Consider the following 20,744-nt stretch of genomic DNA (forward strand, 5'->3'; position numbering starts at 1 on the left):
TCTTTGTCTCTGTTTCTTAGCTTTGGCCTTCTGCTGTCGGCGTTGCGCCTTTGCTTCTTCATGATGTTTCAGACGATGATTTCCTGCTTCTTCAGTTTGCGTAATGAGAGTTAGTTGCATTGTGTGATCTCAGCTGTGATCTCTGTTTGTACTGGAAAGTACTGTTCCTGATTAATCCTGTCTTACCTATTTATATTACATATTGTCACGTGTCACTTGACCAATGTTAGCTTGATCCCCTTAGCTTGACCAATGTTACGTCACTTCCAAAACATAAATGGTTTTTGGAAGTGACACCTATTTATAGGATTTTATTTCGTCATGCGTCTCGCTAGCCAATCAAAAGCATTGGTGACAACATATTGTCACATGTCACGTGAAGCTTGACCAATGTTAGCTTGGCTAGGGGGGGGGGGGGGACACAGCGTGACGGGAACGAAAACATACTCTCCACCATGCCTTCGGCCTGGCGGAGACAATAATAATCCAAAATTGTTTTGATATAATGACATAGCCAAAATGTGGATGCCAGGGTTAACTTTACTTCCCTTTATTTGTTTATTTGGAATGAACATTCAATACATGAACGAGAAATTAATCATCTGCACATGATTTTATGTAAACATGCCGGATTTAGCTAGAGGCTAATCTGTTTCCAAACATGTTATTAACATGTTATTTTGTGTGTGTGTGTGTGTGTGTGTGTGTGTGTTGTGCGTGCTGCCCTGGTCTCCTACCCGTGCGTTACTGGCAGTCAGCCATGTTGGCTCCACAGCTCTACGTGTCACCGTTCCTGCAGTGATCACCTGGGGTAATATGGCACCGTACTGACCCTCCTCATCAAACTCTTCATTCCTGTAAGACATGAACAGAATTTTAAGTCTAAACGGTTGTCAAATTATACTCTAGTATGCATATATTACGGTAAATGTAGGAAAATCATAAATGTGTATTGACTTTTGCCAACAAGAGAAGTATCTAACTTCTTGTTAAACAGTTCTCTCTTGTTCCGAAGAATGATAAAATCCCTTTATCCAGAGTGCCATGGTGGCTGGCCTTTTAGAGTGCATACCAGTAAGGCTTAGTCCTAGCTGCATGTCCTTTCCAATCTCGCTTCTGCAATTTACTTTCTCCCTCCACTATGACTTTCAAATAAAGGCTTAATTTTTCGTAAGGGACAAATCTGGTTCTGCTCAAAACTGTCCAGTTTTCCTACATTTAACGTGACATAGTATACAGTACATAAGTCAGCAGCAGGTGCAGGTGTGTATTCAGAGAAATAAGGAGCTGATGGTTGTCCAGACCTGCTGACAATGCGAGGAAGCTCTCCCTTTCTCAGCCACACCACCTTCTGAGAGCTGACAGAAACAAGATAAGAATTCATTTCGTTCATAAACGGGAATAACACTATGATGATTATCAGTATAACATTGACATTGAAATCTACTGGCTACCTGATGCGTTTATGGGCGTTCCTCCAGAAGGAGATCATCTTGTTGATCTCCAGAGCGCGTGTGGAGTTGGTTTCACCCCTCCCTGCTCTCAACGTACCGTCCTCCATCTTCGCTAAGAAGTCCTTGGAGAAAGGACTGCCTACGTTGTTGTCATTACCGTCCTGCCATACAAATGTTCCGTTAGCGGGCCATTAGTCTCTCAAGACAGACACACAGTTTTCAAATGCTTCTGCCAATACAGTCTGTACATCGGAAGCTCTGAAAACATTCAAAGCTGTGAAGCGGACGTCTGCCTCCCCCCACTTCCGTTTTGTTATTTGCAGTCATGTATTAAATATGTCCTTCTGTGAATCCAAGCAGTCAAAGCATATCTACAGTACGTTGCTGCTTAGCAGAAATGGAAATTCAGAAATATATTCAAAAGATATTTTAAAATGCATTTTTGTGAACGGAAATGACAACTTCCTTTCTGCACCTTTAACTCTATGTAGCATTCGAAGATTGTGGATTAGTTGTCGTCTGGCTTGAGAGACTAGCAGCAGGTGATTTGTATTTCATGCAATCAAGGTGAGGCCGCATTTACACTGCAAAATGGTGTGTGTTACTGTTAACTACGAGTGAACAAATGCAACAAACTTTGGATTACATTTGTACACAATCAGTGTACAGAGTTACAAATGGGTAAATTAACACAGAGCATTTTACTGTGTAATTAGGCAGGACATTGTTAATATATAATAAAACATACAAAGAAAATGCACGCACCTTATGAGGAAGTTTGAAAAACCAGCAGCCAGGAATATCAACGTCATTGTAAGGGCCGTTTCCATGGTGATACGAGCACTTCTTCTCCTCCGGAAGATCATCCAGATCTTGGGACTTCTGCTGATGAAGAATACAAAATAATAATACGGACATCTTCAAGTAATAATATTATTATCTATGTAATAAGATACCGTAAGTCTTTCTCACCGCATTGTTCTTCGTTTTCATCACTATAGCTCCGTCCTCCTCTGCCATACTCTCCAGGCGGCTCAACTCCTCGACCTAAAGATGAATTTATGAAATTATAACTCTTTTTCACACACACACAACACTAACCAACACAAATGTGTCACTTCCAAGTGCAGGTCAATGAACGCTGGCGTTTTACATGCCCCCACCACTAGGGGAGTAAGGGGACACTATGGTTAAGATTGAATCTTAAGAATTAATGCGATAACAATGAGGACATTCTTTTCTCATCAAGCACTATGATTGCCATGTTATATTTGCTACAACGTCACGGCTAAGAGTTGCTTAGCAACACAAATTGAGCTGAATGAAACCAGATATCTCAGTGTTTTTAATTGACAATATCGAATCAGAGAGGTATAAAAGCTGATGTATAAACGTAATGGAACACGAGGTTGTGTGTAAATTGGATCACAGCTTTGATGATTTACTGCACTTGCCCTGTGGCCGGTAGCCTGCGATGACGGCGGTGCTATTTAGCATTAACACACTGCCTCTCCTGTTCTACTACTTAAAGCGGCACTATGTAACTTTTTTTTAATGAATATATTTCAATTTTGTCCAATCTGTATGGTAGAGTATGTTAATACAATATAACTTACACAATTGGAGAGGTTGTATTTTGTCTCCCTGCTCGTCTATAGAGACATTTAGATCGTGTCAAATGTTGTGTTTCACCTAGACACAGGATCTGACAGGAATTTTGACCTGAAGGTCAAGATTAAATTTATCCCCTGAGCAAGCAGGCAGGCTCTATTAGCTCCATGGTAAAAAGTTCAGCAATTGCACAGGAAATCGGGTTCAAATCCGGGGTAGAAGAGGAAAGTTACATAGTAAAGCTTTAAACAATCTCTCCTGTACTGTACCGTCTGCCACACTGTGCTGTCTGTCAACATGAGCTCCTCTGTGAGGTCGCTGTCCAGGACCGCAGGCTTCTCTTTGCCTCTCTCCTCACAGTAATCTTTGTACAGGCTCTCAATTACTCTGCGGGACACAACAGTATTTCAAGTTTACATAGATTGAGCATACACGGTGAACTCCTAGGTGTTCATTTATTTTAGATCGGGTTAAGAAATGTTCTATATAATATAGCTCTATCTGCTAGTAGTCACTGCTATAGTGTTTGTTCAGTAACAGGTGTCTCCCTGTCTCTCCAGTTCTTTAATAAAAACTGATTTTATTATTCCATCCAATCAGGAGAGAGAACTCATTTCTCAGCATCAATTCTATAGTGTTCCAATTTTGTCTGCTGATTTGTTTTGGTTTCATCACTTCCAATGTCACTTATTTATCCTATCTAAGTTCTCTCTCCTGATTGAATTATATTGGTATCCCGAACTGAAAATGTACTTTTTGTTGACCAAAGAGCTGTAGAGACAGGAAGACCCCTGTTACTGAACAAACACTCAATAGTAATGATTACTTCGGAATATAGAGCTATTTAACACTTTTTTTTAAATCCGGTACCTGTGCGGACACACAGGCCCTGGGTTGTGGCTCTGGGAGTCCAGGTTGTCCCTTCGTCCAGGGACCAGGTAGCCCCAGCCGTGCTTCTCTGAGTATTGCAGGGGGAAGCCGTCCCATGTGAGACCCATTAGTTTAGGGGTCACTCTCATCTGCAGACTGATCAAGCTGGCTCCAGGTGACCAGCTGTTCGCAGACATCCTCTCACACAGCTTACGATACCACCTGATGGCAGCACCATGACAAAAGAGGGAGGGTTTCAGCGAATACAAATAATTCACCAATATCAGTAAATACAAACATGATAGATGTTGTTGAATTGAGTATTTAAATTCAAATGTTTGTGCTTTTGCCGACTATTCACCTATTTTCACCAAATGCTTGCCTATTATAACATGCCCAGAACAGTGCTGCTGAATATACTGTGGGGTTCATGTGGTGAAGGACGTTTACTATGTTACTATGTCATGTGACTTGTATGCCATATTGCGCAGCACTGATGCTGTTAGAAAGGAAATAGAATTTCAGTGGTTCCCAACCTTTTCTGGATCAGGGCCCACTTGAAAAACTTTGCGGTCCACCCATCGGACCACTTAACATATCGTTGTTGTCGGGCAGAAACCTCTCGTCTCATATCTTTTACTTTTTGTGTTTTTTCATAAACTAATGCCCTACTTGATCATACTACATCGTCACACAAAAGCATCATGGCTCATCATGGCTGAACTAGATCAAATGCCACAGGAAGACTCCTGGGGGTGATTGGCAGAGAGCTTTACCCGGGATGACCAGGTAGGTGTTGCCTTCTCTTGGGCAGCTGGTTCACAGTCTCCTTCAGCCTCTCCAGAGCTGCCCTGTGGGGGCAGGGGCCTGCCATCTCCTCTTCAGAAGGTGGACCTGAGTCTTAAGGAACACAAAGAAAAACCGTGTTTCTAGGGTGTCCGCTGACAACAAAAATATATCTGTTCTCCTACTCCTTGACTTAACCGCTGCTTTTGACACGATTGATCACAAACTTCTACTACAACGCATGGAGTACTGGATTGGTTTGTCAGGCACAGCCTTGTCTTGGTTTTACTCTTACCTAACAGGCAGAAGCTATTTTGTCAGCCTAGCTAATTTTGACTCAGACAAACATGACATCTGTTCTGGTATTCCACAGGGCTCAATTCTGGGTCCCTTATTGTTCTCCCTGTATATACTACCACTGGGAGAACTCATCGCCGATCACGGAGTGAACTTCCATTTCTATGCTGATGATACCCAGCTGTATCTTTCGGTAGCTCCAGACGACCCCTGCGCTCTAGACCCATTGTTGACCTGTCTGTCCAGTATAAAATGCTGGATGAGTGAGAACTTTCTTAAGCTAAATGAGGATAAAACAGAAATTCTCATAATTGGCTCCAGTGAGCAGAGAGAATCAATAATAAGTAGACTTGGTAACCTGGCTGTAGAAAGTAACACCACAGTAAAGAACCTGGGGGTTATTATCGACTCTGAATTGAATTTTAATGCACACATTAATCATGTCACCAAGATTGCTTTCTTTCATCTTAGAAATATTGCGCGAATTAGAGACTATCTGTCGTTAGACGACGCAAAAACGCTGATCCACGCTTTTGTTTTCTCTCGGCTTGATTACTGCAATGCACTCTACTCTGGCCTGCCTAAGAAAACAACTGACAGATTACAACTTGTTCAAAATGCGGCAGCCAGAATTTTAACTAAAACTAGAATGAGAGAACATATCACTCCAGTTCTAGCTTCACTACACTGGCTCCCGGTTGTTTTTAGGATTGATTTTAAAATTCTTTTAATAGTTTATAACGCTCTAAATGGTCTGGCACCTTCCTACCTCTATGACTGCCTAGAGAGACATGTTCCAAACCGGACCCTCAGGTCTTCAAGTGCTGACCTACTCGAGGTGCCTAAAATGACATATAAAAAATACGGTGAAGCAGCATTCTGCTTTTACGGACCAACAGTGTGGAATAAACTCCCATTACACCTAAAACAGGCAGCCTCTGTCGATAGCTTTAAAGCACAGCTCAAGACCTATTTCTTCACTCTTGCTTTTAGCTGACTCTTTGGTTGATTTTTAAGTCCTCACTGTATTGCCTATTTTAATGTTTTATGCTTTTGCTTTTATTTTATTTTATTTTTTGTTTGCTTTATTGTTAAATTGGTTGTAACTGTAACTGTATTCTTGCTCTGTAAAGCACTTTGCGCTGCATTTCATGTCATGAAAGGTGCTATACAAATAAAGTTTATTATTATTATTATTATTATTATGTATTTGTTTATAATTTACATCGACGTCATTTGCATGAGGATGTTACTCAGAAGAACAGGCTGGTACAACGTTCTGAACTCGTACCTTCCTCATATTCTGGAAGAGGTGTACAGGCTGATGCCTCAGCCTCTTTTTGGGCGCGTTGTTTCTTGGTGAGGGTCACTTTCTTCTGCTTGAAGTCCTGTACGTCCCATTCAAGATCCCAAAGCCAGGGGTCTTCTTTGTACCTTACATAAATAGAATTAAGCCTGTTACCTTAAAATATCTACTAAACCTTTTCCTCGACACACATATCATTGCTGTCAGGCGGATACCTTGTACAGGTATGTCCAAAACCGTTACTTTTCATGAAATGAAAAAAATAACCTGTGCGTTTCATTGGATCCAATGTAGTTATTATTTAGTCATAAGCTCTTGTGACATTTCATTGGTTAAATATTTATAAAAGCCGCCGACAGACTTAAGCACGTTCAATCTGTTTTGGGCATGTCATTATAGCCAGGCAAATAAGATTTTTAACATTTCAACAATCCTGTTTTAAAATTGGGTTACGGGAGGACCGGGCGGTGGGCAGGCATGCGGACCAGGTCGTCAGGCTCATGTTACTGTGACTCAGCCATAACCATATAAGGAGTTCCTAATGCAGCTACGCCGAAATATGGAGTTTGTTGTCTAACCTCAATGTGTGATATGGCATCACCAAACAAATCAGTTAGCTCCATATATGGGCACAAAAGGGGGCATGCCCATATATGGACATATACTGATGACATCAGGGATCTCCATATATGTGCATAAATGGGACAAGGACTGACAGATACAGAGATCTCCATATACAGAGTCTACGCCTGCCTGCCCGAACTCTAGATGTGAGCTCTAGTTTTCGAAAATAGTTAAATGCTCACACAACATGTCTCATAGCGACATGTTGTGAGAGCATATAACATATCTCTGCTGTCCGGCAGGAACCAGCAAACTCTAAAATGTTCATTTTTCAGGCAATGAAAAAAACAAAACAAAAATGGAGTTAGGAGGTTTTGTTCATCATTGATAAGAACAGCTGAATGGACCTTCAAGCTCACAATGAGGTTGGAGGTCAAAAGGGGGTGGAGCCTGGAGGCTGGAGTTAGCTGGTTTAGCAGAAAGTGTGAGGATCCAATGAAGTTAGCTGCTTTTGTCAGAAGCACTTTTTAATACTTTTCATTTGTTCAATATTACCAACACACAGATGTAAAGGGTGTTCAATAGCACTGATTTATGGGGAAAAGAATGCAAAAGCGGAAAAATTGAGTTAGCTGGTTCCTGCCGGACAGCAACGATATACTGTATAGCATACAACATATAAAAGGTTAAATTCTGCCAGACAGTGATGATATAATACAACTGAAGTAAATACTGTTACCTCAGTAGGCTGTATCAGTTTTAATATGCAACAGCTAGACGCCCTCCGATTGCTTTCTGCCAATTACCTCCAGAAAGCGGCATGGTAATGCAGTTATGATGCAGTGAGACTGCAGTCACACTGCAGTGACAATGCAGGGACAATTAGGGCTGCAAATACCATTATTTCATAGTGATTATTCTATCAATTACTGTGATTAATCGAATACCGGTAATCAAGAAGGCGTGTTTTTTTTATATATACTGTATCAAAAACATTGAATCTTTTTTTTTTATCGACTAAACTGATTAGTCTGACAACAGTTTCGCACAAACAAAAGCAAAAATTGCAGATCTATAAGCTCACAACGGGCAAAAGATGCGTTGTGAGCTTGTAGATCTGCTATTTTTTATATTTATTTTTCGGGGGAAAAATCTAGCCTGGTAAACCCTCCCTCCGGAAATCTCATTTTCATTCGATGTCAGGAAGGAGTCTGGCATGAACGCCCATTCTGCAATATTGGGGAGTTTCCAGCGAAATCAGGACCTAACCGCGCCTATCAGCGTCGTCGCTCATCGTTCTGTGATTGACAGCTTACGTTGGCCAATCAGGTGGCGAGTTCGAGTGAGCCCGAATGAAGCCGAGTGCAGCCTGAGTGACGCCGAAAAAAGACGAACGGCAGCCATTGTTGTTCTGCGAGTGCCTTCACTTCTTACTTTTGTTGGTCTCAAACGGTCTCAAACTTCTTTTTTGAGGCACGGAATTTACTATTAAGATATCGTTTGGATAGAATTTAGTTGTTTAACTTCATATATGTGGTCAATTAATCATGACAGAGCCTATTTAAAAATATAAATTCAGAGAACCGGGAGGGGCGGGCTGTGACACGCATGTATCCGCATAAGGCAACCTATTTTGGGCTGGGCCGTCTCAAAAGTCCCGCTGCGTCATATTAGTGACGGAGGTCGTAAAAATCCACTGCAATTGGCTGAAGGGGAAAAACGATCATTGGCTGAAGGGGTTGTCAGTCAACGGTATTACTCCCGCCCAACTCCAGCCCGCAGCCAATATTGCAGAATGGGCGATCATGCCAGACTCCTTCCTGACATCGAATGAAAATGAGATTTCCGGAGGGAGGGTTTACCAGGCTAGGAAAAATCCCCAAATCAATTAGTTTTTTATAATGGATTAAATGGATTAGTTGGATTAACCGTTGCACCCCTGGTGACACTGCAGTGACAACATAGTAGCCATTTGTCACCTGTCGTCCTGCAGCAGTTGGCAGGCGTCGTCGGCCAGGATCATCAGAGATTTCTTCATCTCTCTCTGGAGTTCTTCGTAAGTGTCCTGGGAATCCTCCAGGTACCGTCCCCAGCTCTGATTGACAGGAAGGTAGCTGACACCCATCTCCAGCATTCCCGCCAAAGTCACCGGATGAGGACACCTGATAGGAGGGAAGGCGGGGTTTACACTTGATGCAGGCTCAGCAATAGACCAAATCATCATGATTTGGTAGATAGTTTAGGTTAGATAGGTAGATAAACGCCAGCAGCCTTGCATTGGAGCAGTATTATTCATTAACCTTATTTCTGGACCAACAGGACACTTATGATATTGTTATTGACTATTTAAAATATATTATTTTGTTCTAAATATCCACAGGGTGACAGACTAGACAATGTTAATTACAATGTTCTGGACACTTTTGTTCTAAATATTGTGTAGATACCCCTAGACATTCTACCCGGACGTAGCGCTCTAGACATGTGTGTACAAATATTCTGGTTACATTTGTACACTCTCAAAGTGAAATTAACACTTGAGGATTTTATGTGTAGTCAAAGGTGCATTGAGACTTGAAGCTGATTCTACATGTCTCCTAAATCTCAACAGTATTCTGAAAAACGTGTGTTTCTATATCAGTGGTTCTCAATCTTTTTCATGTCAAGGACCCCCAAAATGTATATGTATTTGGCCGCCGACCCCCATCAAAATATTTTGTTCCAGGGACCCCCAGAAGCAAAGATTTGAGTTAAAAATGTTCGCTTTAAAAATATATATATTCAAAGATTTGCACACATTTTCACGATTTTTCAAAAATAGCAGATCTTGTATATATTTTATATTTTTGAATAGCCCAAAGTGTAAAATAATGCTTTTTAGCTCAAATCTAAAAATGACACAGTTCCAGGTCTTAATGGTTTAAGTCGGAGGTCTACTGACCTCTCCATGAAGAGAGGCAGCTGTTCTGAAAAGACTTGATGAGTGGCCTGAACATCCATGGCGCAATACTGCATAAGCTCCTGTGGAGGGCAGAAAAGATGTGATTAATTGGGAGGACTGCGATAATGTAGTGTAGTGTTATAGCGATAAATGACCACGCAAGTGAAGGTTGTTAGGGCATTGCCAGTTGGTTGCTGACAGAGAGAGGTTTGATCAAAAGCCTCTCACCTGGAAGTTGTTCCTGACATCAGTCATGCTTCCCTTCACAAACGTCTCTCTGGCCTCCTTCTGCAATGGCTCCCCGCCCACATACAGCGCATGGACATCTGCAAGGTTGTTGATGCTACTAATATCCACCCAATCCCAGGAGCCAATCTATATATATATTATATACGTATATAGACACACACACACCACACAAACACATGAGATTCAGTTAAAACGGAAAGCAAAGAAGTCCCTTCGTTCAACATCTTAACATTTCCAGCATAAACAGGAAAACGGAAACGTTTATTACTGATTTCTGAGAAAAATGACACAGACCGCTGGACCCTCCCTCCTCTGTCCCACTTTCTTCATGTGCTGCTTGACTTCCTGGAGGCCCCTCCTCTTGCCAAGCTTGTTGGCCATCCACAGCGTGCGCTGGAACCCGGTCAGCCCGGAGATGGCCATGTGAAGACTCATGGTGTCTAGGAAACGTGCCTTAGAACCCTGCAGGCAAACACAAATAAAATGAATAGCCTATTTTCTCTTAAAGCTGCAATCCATTGAGTTTCAGATTCAAACCCTTTTCTCCCACGCGGGGGGGAGACCACATTTCTACCGCTCATTCAAGATGGAATCTCCCCTTGGCCAGGGAAGACAATGAGCTTTTGAGCTTCAGGCAGTACTATTTATCAACCAGTAGGTGTTCTACCAGACAGAAACCAGGGTCTACATTTCCCAGTGGAAGAATAGGGAGACCACCACCATGTAGATGTAGTTATATTGTTATTAACAACATACTCTATAGATGGGCTAAAATTATGTTTAACTTTTATTCATTACAATAAGTTCCGGATTGCAGTTTTAAGTTAGATTACATTCAAGCTGCGTCTGTGAATCATGCAGCTATTACATAAACAAAAGAGGAAAAAGAGTGGAACGATTGCGAGGGAAGAAACGTACAAACGAAGAGCGGCGGACAAATAAAGAAGCGTGTTTCAACATTCACACTGTGTGAACCTTCACCTTTAGTAGATACTGCTCCTTAATGTAGGACCGGTCAAAACTGACGTTATGACCCACTATCAGCCTCTCTTTCCACTGACCCCCTGGTGGGCGGACAGAGTTCACAGGAGTCTCCAGGGGGATGAGGTCAGCCATAGACAGCTGACTAGACCACGAGTACCTCTCCTCAATGAGACGTTTACTGCACCATGAGTACCTAGAGAGTGTGAGAAAAACACAGGCGTTTCTTCTCATGCATCCATACTACGCATCCCATTTGGTGTACTGTTAGTTACACACTTATTCCAACATGCTTCACAGTTCCCTGTAAAATATATGTTTTTACCCTTGATAAATAGTCAAAGATATGTGACAGTGGAGAATTATTGTGGCAATAATACAGTATACAGTCAAATAAATCCTCAAGTGAGTGATGTTTTAAGGGTTAAACAGCTCCATATTCCCATAGTAAGCATTGCTATAGTGTTAGTTCAGTAATCACCAAACACAAACAGGGGTCTCCCTGTCTCTCCAGCTATTTAGCGAACAGAAAATTCATTTTCAGGTCAGGATACCAATTTTATACAATCAGGAAAGAGAACTCATACAGGATAATACAGGATAAACAAGTGAAATTGGAAGTGATGAAACAAAAACAAATTGAAGACAGAGTTGGCACTGGAACACCATAAAATTGAAACTGATGAATGGGTTCTCGCTCCTAATTTGATTATAATTTACAATTTTACAATTTAGGCATTTAGCAGATGCTCTTTATCCAGAGCAACTTACAGTACGTAAGGTAAACACACATCAAATGCAGAGACAGTGTAGTGCCTCAGTAATCTAGGATCATAGGTAAACCAAGAACCTAGCATCAGTCATCTAAGAATATATCAACAAAACATAATTTGTACATTGAAACTATAGAATCTATAGGATGCCCGGTAAACAAATTAACCTAGCATCTGTCTAAATACCATGCAATGTAATCTAAATCATATTTTAACCTTTGCATAAGACTGCATGGTCGTCAAGGAGGCTAGGTCCTTAAGTGCTACGGGCTAAGGTGGAGTCTGAAGAGGTGAGTCTTCAGATTACGGCGGAAAATTGGAGTGGGGAGTTTCACAGTTTGGGAGCCAGATGGGAGAAGAGTCCGGAACGTGTGGAGTGTCGTCCGGGATGTTTTTAGGGAAGGTTCTGACAGCCTCCCTGACTGTGTCAGCTGATCTGAGTGAGCGGGAGGGGTTGTACAGTAGGGTTGGATCAGGCTTTGAAGGTAAAGGGGTGTCTTTGGTTTCTTTGTAGGCCAACATCAGTGTTTTGTACTCTGTGTGGGCAGTAACTGATTAAATTGGTGTCGCACCTGATGTTTTGTTTACTAAAGAGCTGGAGAGATAGGGAGTCCCCCGTTAATGAACAAACACTCTATAGCAATATTATCAGAATATAGGGCTTTAACTTAAAAAAAAAAAACGTTTCTGTTTAACCAACCGAAATATCACTCGCAGCCCCTTAATTTCATTTGCAAGTCTGAGAGTGCACAAATATCATCAAATATATCCGTAATTAACACTGAGGATTTACAGCATACTAACGCAGTTAGACATCATAATATTCATCTTAAGATCATTCTCTTCCTTTCTCACCAGGCAGTGGGAGACACAGCGACGGCCAGGGTGGGACACTGTCCCTCCGTCATGCACACTTCCACATCAAATATCACGGCCGTCTCCTCTGGGAAATCCACGCGCCGCCCCTCCCCGTCCGGCCCGTAGCGCGTCCAGCCCACCTCCCACGCCCACTCCTGGGGCATCGGAGGCAGCGGCGTCTGCTGCAGCTGGCTGGCGGCCTCCAGGTAGGGAAGGCTCTGTTTCTCGGCCAGGACGCGGAAGTGCCCGTCGATGTCTTCGCCGTACATGTGGGGGAGTTTGAGCTCCACATCTGGCAGAAGAGAAGCCTCCTTCCCCCACAGCTGGTGATGCTTCAGGTGTCTGACACTTCGCTCCACCTCCTCCTCCCCGTATTCAGGCTCCAGTCCCCGAAATATCTGCTCCTGGAGGTTCCTCGACAGCATCTGGATGTTGAGGGGATTCGTGCGGGTCTCGGGCGAGCCGCGGTGTCCCTGGAGAGAGTGGGCCTGGGTGGAGTAGAGGGAGGGGAGCCACGTCCATGGTCTTGAAGTGACGGTCCTCCGCAGAGGACTGCGTACCACATGCAGCATCACCTCATCAAGACCTAGGGCACTGGAATAGGGCCGCAACAGTTCATCATTTTCACACAAAAATCTATTAGAATTGTTCGTGTTGATATATAAAAAAGAAAAGATTAATTGAAAAACTAATCACTGGAATAATTGCTGTGAAAATAATGGATAATTGCATCCCTACTTCACTGGAACAAACAGGACAGCATTCACAAAAATAACAAAACTTTAGCCAGCTAAATCAGTCATTCTCAAAGTGGGGTCCAGGGAGCCCATGCAGGGGTCCTTGAGGGGCTACCAGGGGGGTCCCCGGCTAACTGATTGCTAGTTAGAAACCAAATGTATCCTTCAGGGTCTGTAACTCAGAGAGTGTACAAATTGAACCAGATTTAAATGAACATTGAGGATTTTACAGTGAAGTTTGGGATACCAGAGATAAATATTTGTATCAAATATTGTATCAAATGGGAGTTAGGGGCCTATAATACCTATCAAACTGAGTCCTTGAAATATAAAGGTTTGAGAACCACTGAGATAAATTAACCCATTAAGACCTGAGGCCGATTCTAAAAAATGTCTTCTAAATCCTAAGTTTAAAAGGAAAACTTATGTTGCTATGATATCAGTGGTTCTCAAACTTTTTCATGTCAAGGACCCCCAAAATGATATGTATTTGATTTGTCCCCCCTCCCCCCACCAGAAGCAAAGATTTGAGTAAAATATGTTAGAAAATAAATACATATTCAAAGATGTGGAGAAATGTTGAGCTTCTAAAAGTACACTGCTTCCTGGTCTTAATCAACTCAACGCTGTTGAAATGACGTTACATATTGACATAGAACATATTGCTACAATCTAAAGTCAGTAAATCACTGAACAATATGTAAATACTATCAGCATGTTAAACAATGTGTCCTGCTTGTCCTAGTAATGTTTACAACCACTCACAGTTGATTCAGATGGAATTAACGACACGCTGACGACACAAGGAAAGGAAAACGGTGAAGATCGAAGTCAATAAATGTCAAGTATTTGTCTAGATGAAAAATACATGCACAACTTACCTGGGGTATCTTTTTAGAGATGTTTTTCATTACATGTCATTCAGAGACATGCATCCAATCTAAACATGCTTCCATCTGCCTAAACTTAGTGTTGCCAGATTTTGAGCGAGAAACAAGCAACCAGGTCTAGAAAACAAGCCCAAAAGAAGCAAAAAATGCCATGCCACATGAGCTCTTTAAACCTACATTGGCTATTTGAAAATAGCCGATCTACAAGCTCACAACATGTCGCGTTGTGAGCTTGTAGATCTGCTATTTTCAAAAACTTTTGAAATAAAATGTGTAAAATTCGAATATATTTGAAACATTCTAACAACACAAATTCTCCCTGGCACAAAACATTTATGAAAATATTTGAGAACCACTGGTTACTTAAAATATAATTAAAAACTTTACGAAACAAACCCAAATTAGCAACTACACTTTAGAAACAAGCCCATTGCCATGTCCGCTTATAATAAGCGGACATGGCAACACTGCCTCACACATCACATAACATAACCAACTACACCGCACTGAGGAGCTGTCAGCGACCCCAAGCGACGAGGAGGACTCTGTCGTTTAAAGGGATAAAAGTAATAGATTAGATTTGCATGTGTACAACTGCAACTCTTGAACAACACTGTAGTTTCCCTGCACATAGACATGGTTAGAATTCCCTTTTTTAACACACAAAATATGTTTTATTTGGTGATGAAAAACGCTGTTGCCGCACCTTCTTTTCACCGGCCGCGTGGCCTAATGGATAAGGCGTCTGACTTCGGATCAGAAGATTGCAGGTTCGAGTCCTGCCGCGGTCGATCTTTTCTCATCCTATCATCTGTGCAGTGTCATGTGTAGCCTCTTCAATCGTTATCAAATTCACCCAGTTGAGAATATAATATCAATCACTCTATAAGTGAGTTTAAAGCATCAAAGTGTCACCAATTAAGTTGCAACAACATCCCAGCTTGAAGGAAGATAATCGAGTGCTCAACATATTTTTACTACACATTCTGGTGTAGCCTAGTGTATTTACAGATTTGACAAATTCACATTTTGTTCCAGGTTTAGCGGCATTCCGTCTGAGCCTTGTAGCTATCGGGCTTATTTGGCTGTAACACCTGGTTTATTCTAAGGACCATAATAAAAGGCAGGAGGGGAGCGCATCACCACACAGACAGACAGACAGACAGACAGACAGACAGACAGACAGACAGACAGACTGTCAGACAGACAGATAGCAGTAGGTAGGTACACAGATCTGTTTCTCACATCATCCACAAACATCACGAATGAAACGGGTGGGTGCAGCAGCTACATTAATGTATATCCAATGTATACTAGCCATTAATTAGGTCGATGTCTGTGCTTCCTCCAGTTTATCGACCTAATGGCTGGTTTGTGTTCGACCCTGCTTTGATTTGATTTGATTTCATGTGATGTGGTTTGGTTAGGTTTCTGGTGCTTTATGCGGGTTGTGTTGTTATGTCTCCTTGCAGGGGTTATAATATGGCGGACGACACCGAGGATGTGGAGCTGGATTTCGAAGAGGAGCGAGTGCGAAGAAGCGCCGTTATACGGTAGGCTTTACAGCTCCATCAGCTGTATACTATGGTATACCCCCGTCCATTATAGCAGCACGACGGTGTAGCCTGCCGAGAAGAACCGATCTACAAGCTGGTTATGGTTAATAGCTTGAAGATCCGTTCTTTTACGCAAGCTACACCGTCGTGGGCTACTATTAATTAAAGCAGTATAATTAGGCTTAAGTGGACACAGACAATCCCTCTGTCTGAAGTTATGTTAGAATGGATGCAGGATAGGTGGGCACTTACTGTATACAGTATAGGGACATCTGGGCACCTCGATGTAAAATTGGCTATTTTGTCCAAAGAATACATTTAAAAAAATGTTTTGTGTTATTTATTGTATTTGTATATACTTCTGAATCCTGAAATAAACAAAACTGTGGAAAAATAATAATACAAAAAATGGTGTTAATTGTGTAAAGTATACATGATGATGGTGAACATGCACATAGACATCATTAACACACTTAATTGTATCCTTCATCTTCTGTCTGTCTGTCTGTCTGTCTGTCTGTCTGTCTGTCTGTCTGTCTGTCTGTCTGACTGACTGTGTCACTGTGTATGTGTGTGTGTGTGTGTGTGTGTGTGTGTGTGTGTGTGTGTGTGTGTGTGTGTGTGTGTGTGTGTGTGTGTGTGTGATCCCAGGCACCCAGTTGCGTCCTTCCTGCACCTGTTCTTCAGGGTGTCAGCCATCCTGGTGTACCTGCTGTGTGACTGGATCAGCAAAAACTTTGCATCCTGCTTCGTCCTCATCATCACCCTGCTCTCCTTCGACTTCTGGTCCGTCAAGGTGAGAGGTGATGAGCACAGGACGGGACAGACGTTTTGTTCTGCGCTTGCTCCCTACTGTATATTGCTATGTACACTGAAGTGCATTTACACACACACAATCATGTTTTTTATGTGGTTAATATGTTTTTGAAGCTTACATATACAAATCCTGGTGGTTTTTGGTACTCTGCATGGATCCAAGCATGGCTTTTGACATCCAAATACTGGTGTTGAGAAAAGGCCACCAGCACTGGTTTGACATAATTTTCACCCATTTGTCAATGTGGAAACTTTGTCTCTCTTCCCGCATCTGCATTCTATTGTTTATATCTTCTTTCTTTTTCTTCCAGAATGTAACTGGCAGACTGTTGGTGGGGTTGCGGTGGTGGAATCAGATCGATGAGGATGGAAGGAGCCTATGGGTGTTTGAGGCCAAAAAAGTAAGGCACTGTTTGAATTCTCATTTATTTGTATTTATTTATATTTTGTGTCCTGAGTGCCAGATACTCAGGACATAATGAGCTAATCTGGAAAATGATACAATCTTTGCTGTGTGTGTGTGTGTGTGTGTGTGTGTGTGTGTGTGTGTGTGTGTGTGTGTGTGTGTGTGTGTGTGTGTGTGCGTGCGTGCGTGCGTGCGTGCGTGCGTGCGTGCGTGCGTGCGTGCGTGCGTGCGTGTGTGTGCGCGCGTGCGTGTGCGCGTGCGTGCGTGTGCGTACGTGTGCTACAGAACTCTCAGGGCTCTAGCAGTGGAACAGAGGCTGAGGCCAGAATCTTCTGGCTGGGTCTGATCATCTGTCCTCTCATCTGGATGTTCTTTTTCTTCACTACTCTGTTCTCTCTCAAAATCAAATGGCTGGTGAGAAACACACTTACACACATACACAGTATACTGCATGTTATTTGTTTGTTTGTTTCTTTTTTCTTCTTCATTTGTTCATTTTTCGATGCTATTTCCCCTTACTAGTGCATACTCACATTTCAATTCAATCAGTTTATTGTCATCATATGAAGCAGAGCTACATACAACAAAATTAGCAATAGAACAAAGTACTAAAGACACAGAAGACGTAATTATCAAAACTATGTACACCCACCATCCATTCGGGCTATGACTTCGACTGGGATCCATAAATCTGTAAATGCTGATAAACAGCGTAGATTTAGGAAAAGTGAGAATCCACTTCCTCATTCCCTGCATAGGTCAATGCCCATGTGCAAGTTCAGATTGATTGGTTAACCCACTATGGAGAGAAATGGATAAGGACCGATGGAGTGGCAGAGTTCTGTTCATTTATTACTAGGCTAGTCCCTGTCACTGCTGACCCCTGGTTGGTCTTGGGGAAGGCGTAGGCAACCACGTGTCATCTCTGATACATGTGATACAGTACATCGCCGGCTTCTTTTCACCTGACAGTGAGAAGTGTCACTGGGAGGATGTACTGTAACACATGCGGAGGAACCATAGACTGTAAAAAAGAATGGACAGCGTTACGCCCATAGACTCTACAGACTGTAAATGAAGCCTATTTTTCAGCTATTTCAAATCTGCCTTCTTTTTCTATCGCGTCATATCGCGTCATATCCTATGCAACCGGAAATGACTGCTATTGGTTGGGTAGCTTGTCAATTAAGAGCGGGGGCGGGGAATGAATGCTATTGGTTGTGTAGCTTGTCAATCAAATCATCCCGCCCCTCCTAGACCATACCCTACTTCATACCCTACTCTCATAAATGTTAAAATAAATGGGACCATAATTTACCAAAACGCATATCATGGTGATTGAAAGAAGACTTTAAACTAGTGACTGTCACTTCCTATATAGACTCAATTTCAAGCCTGGGCCCTTGGGAGGAACACGTTATTCCTCCCCATTCTGCTCCCTGCTGAACAGTTGCCCCAGCCAACCTGTAGGAGTCACTGGTGCAGTGACAGACAGATATCACCCACCCCAGCCAGCTGAGTTTACCTCCCTCGAACATGGCCAGTTGGTTGTAGATAGCATCTCTCTCTGTCTCTCCTACAGGTTTTGGTGGTAACCAGCATCTCTCTTCAAGCAGCCAATCTGTATGGTTACCTGCGCTGCAAGGCAGGAGGCCAGGAGGGCCACCCGCCTCCTGACACCCGCTCGTTCATGGGTCACCACTTCCTGCAGCGTGTAAGTGACCCACCATGGCAACATTCAGTATTTATATGGGGAGTTTTGTACCTAATGCATATGTTATATGTACAACGCAGCATTTATCGTGTGTGCCTTATTGTTATGATCTCCTCTTTCAGCCGGATATCATCTTTGGAATACTGTGAAGATTGACCTGCCGTATGGCTACTTATACAAACACTCCTGTGTGTGTGTGTGTGTGTGTGTGTGTGTGTGTGTGTGTGTGTGTGTGTGTGTGTGTGTGTGTGTGTGTGTGTGTGTGTGTGTGTGTGTGTGTGTGTGTGTGCGTGTGCATGCGTGCGTGTGCGTGCGTGCGTGTGTCAGGGTGTGGGTATGAGAGTCAGAGAGAGACAGCCTTTTCTCCAAAGTTTCCATAAACTGTATAAACTTGAATTGCTCGTGCCTGATGACTTTATTATTTCTTGCTGCTCTGTTCACAAGTTGCCCAGATATGAATGTGGAAGTTACCACTGTCTTATTATCTGATGTCAATAGAAAAGACGAGTGGACTTTATAATTTCCTTTGTTGGCAAAAATTCTTATGGAATTACGCTGTCGATGGACAAATAAAAACCTAACAAAAATAAAGAAATCTGCAAAACACGTTTCTTTGTTTGTTTGGAGTTTCTTTACAGCGGAAAAAAATCATGTTTATTTTCCCTGTTTGTTGGAATAGTGGCAATGTCTACGAATGTATGCTGTGTCTGAAATGTACTTGACAAAGTAGTGTTATATGCCCAAATATAATAGCAGCCCAAAACAAGGGAGGCTTATAACTAATTTGGTGGTTACCATGGGAACACTCCACGAGAGTGGTTGTAAAACATGACTTGAATGATCTGATGGCACCAGATGGCTGAGCAAAAACTTTCCAACGACAATCAAAGCTCCGTCCGTATTATTCAAAAACTGCTGTATCATAGTGAATGAGACCAAAAACTAAGCTCACTACCAATGGTGGAAGAAGTACTCAGATATTTTACTTAAGTAAAAGTAGAAATGCCACAATATAAAAATACTCTCAAGTAAAATGCCTGTGTTCAAAATGTCACTTGAGTAAAAGTACAAAAGTATTGGCATCAAAATATACTTAAAGTACCAAAAGTAAAAGTACTAAAATGTTTGAAAATAGCAGATCTACAAGCTCACAATGCAACGCGTTGTGAGCTTATAGATCGGCTATTTTCAAATAGCCTATGTATAAAATAGAGCTAAAGTGGTTAATGCATGTTTTATAATATAATATTTTTTATCTGCAAAGTAACTAGTAACTCAAGTTTTCAAATAATTGTAGTGGAGTAAAAGTACAACATTTGCCTCTGAGATGTAATAAAAGTAAAAATATTGAAAATTGTACTTAAGTACAGTACTTGAGTAAATGTACTTAGCTACTTTACACCACTGCTCACTACACTAGTTTGGAAAAGTTTAACTTCTCAGCAAACATCATGTTCCAAGACTGCATGCACAGCAACTCTGTTGTACCTCTGCAGGTTTCATTGACAGTGTACATACATTGTATTTTATACGCTAAACAAAAACTGTGCTAAATAGCACCAAAAGTCGTTCTTTGGCTCGTAAAGGAACCTCTTTTGGTGCTATATACAGAGCAGTGGTTCTCAAAGTGGGGTCCGGGGACCTCCCAGGGGTCCTTAAAGGGGTTCCAGGGGGTCCCCAGCCAAATCAGTTAATAGCATCAAAATCAGTTTAACCACTTTAACCCTATATTTGTAAATAGCAGATCTACAAGCTCACTACGTGTGGCAAGGCAACACGTTGTGAGCTTGTAGATCTGCTATTCTCAACATATCTTGAAAGAAATGTGAAAAACAATGAATATTTCTGAAACATTTTAGCAATACAAGTCTTGTCTTGAAACTTTTTCAGATGGGGATCCACGGCCAAATATTAAGTGTTGACAAGTTGACATGA

At 42.0% G+C, this 20,744-nt stretch overlaps 2 protein-coding genes across 3 annotated transcripts in view; one reads left to right on the top strand and one right to left on the bottom strand.

Annotated features, from left to right (window-relative positions):
• Positions 1 to 14,414, bottom strand: part of polg (polymerase (DNA directed), gamma) — a 19,693-nt gene extending 5,279 nt beyond the window's left edge. The window contains exons 1-16 of one of the 2 annotated variants that reach the window (XM_084060910.1): positions 14,309 to 14,414; positions 12,688 to 13,284; positions 11,060 to 11,255; positions 10,373 to 10,540; positions 10,058 to 10,204; positions 9,830 to 9,909; positions 8,868 to 9,050; positions 6,310 to 6,452; positions 4,712 to 4,835; positions 3,936 to 4,157; positions 3,335 to 3,452; positions 2,427 to 2,501; positions 2,220 to 2,336; positions 1,455 to 1,615; positions 1,305 to 1,358; positions 738 to 855 (exon numbers count right to left, since the gene is read on the bottom strand). In XM_084060910.1, the coding sequence (XP_083917036.1) occupies positions 738 to 855; positions 1,305 to 1,358; positions 1,455 to 1,615; positions 2,220 to 2,336; positions 2,427 to 2,501; positions 3,335 to 3,452; positions 3,936 to 4,157; positions 4,712 to 4,835; positions 6,310 to 6,452; positions 8,868 to 9,050; positions 9,830 to 9,909; positions 10,058 to 10,204; positions 10,373 to 10,540; positions 11,060 to 11,255; positions 12,688 to 13,262 (2,481 nt within the window). In that variant the 5' untranslated portion in view covers positions 13,263 to 13,284; positions 14,309 to 14,414. Of the gene's footprint in view, positions 1 to 737; positions 856 to 1,304; positions 1,359 to 1,454; positions 1,616 to 2,219; positions 2,340 to 2,426; positions 2,502 to 3,334; positions 3,453 to 3,935; positions 4,158 to 4,711; positions 4,836 to 6,309; positions 6,453 to 8,867; positions 9,051 to 9,829; positions 9,910 to 10,057; positions 10,205 to 10,372; positions 10,541 to 11,059; positions 11,256 to 12,687; positions 13,285 to 14,308 lie in introns of both variants that reach the window. The other variant, XM_084060909.1, reaches the window with a different exon arrangement.
• Positions 14,415 to 15,452: 1,038 nt separating this feature from the next.
• On the top strand, positions 15,453 to 19,039 carry LOC311047531 (Golgi apparatus membrane protein TVP23 homolog A-like). Its single transcript, XM_084060277.1, has 7 exons — positions 15,453 to 15,591; positions 15,790 to 15,870; positions 16,525 to 16,669; positions 17,001 to 17,090; positions 17,381 to 17,509; positions 18,678 to 18,809; positions 18,932 to 19,039. Exons 2-7 carry the CDS (start codon positions 15,800 to 15,802, stop codon positions 18,956 to 18,958), a joined length of 594 nt encoding a protein of 197 aa, XP_083916403.1. The 5' UTR covers positions 15,453 to 15,591; positions 15,790 to 15,799; the 3' UTR covers positions 18,959 to 19,039.
• Positions 19,040 to 20,744: the final 1,705 nt, after the last annotated feature.

Source organism: Gymnoscopelus microlampas, assembly GCF_963454915.1.
Source record: "Gymnoscopelus microlampas genome assembly, chromosome: 6".
NCBI classification, from domain to species: Eukaryota; Metazoa; Chordata; class Actinopteri; order Myctophiformes; family Myctophidae; genus Gymnoscopelus; species Gymnoscopelus microlampas.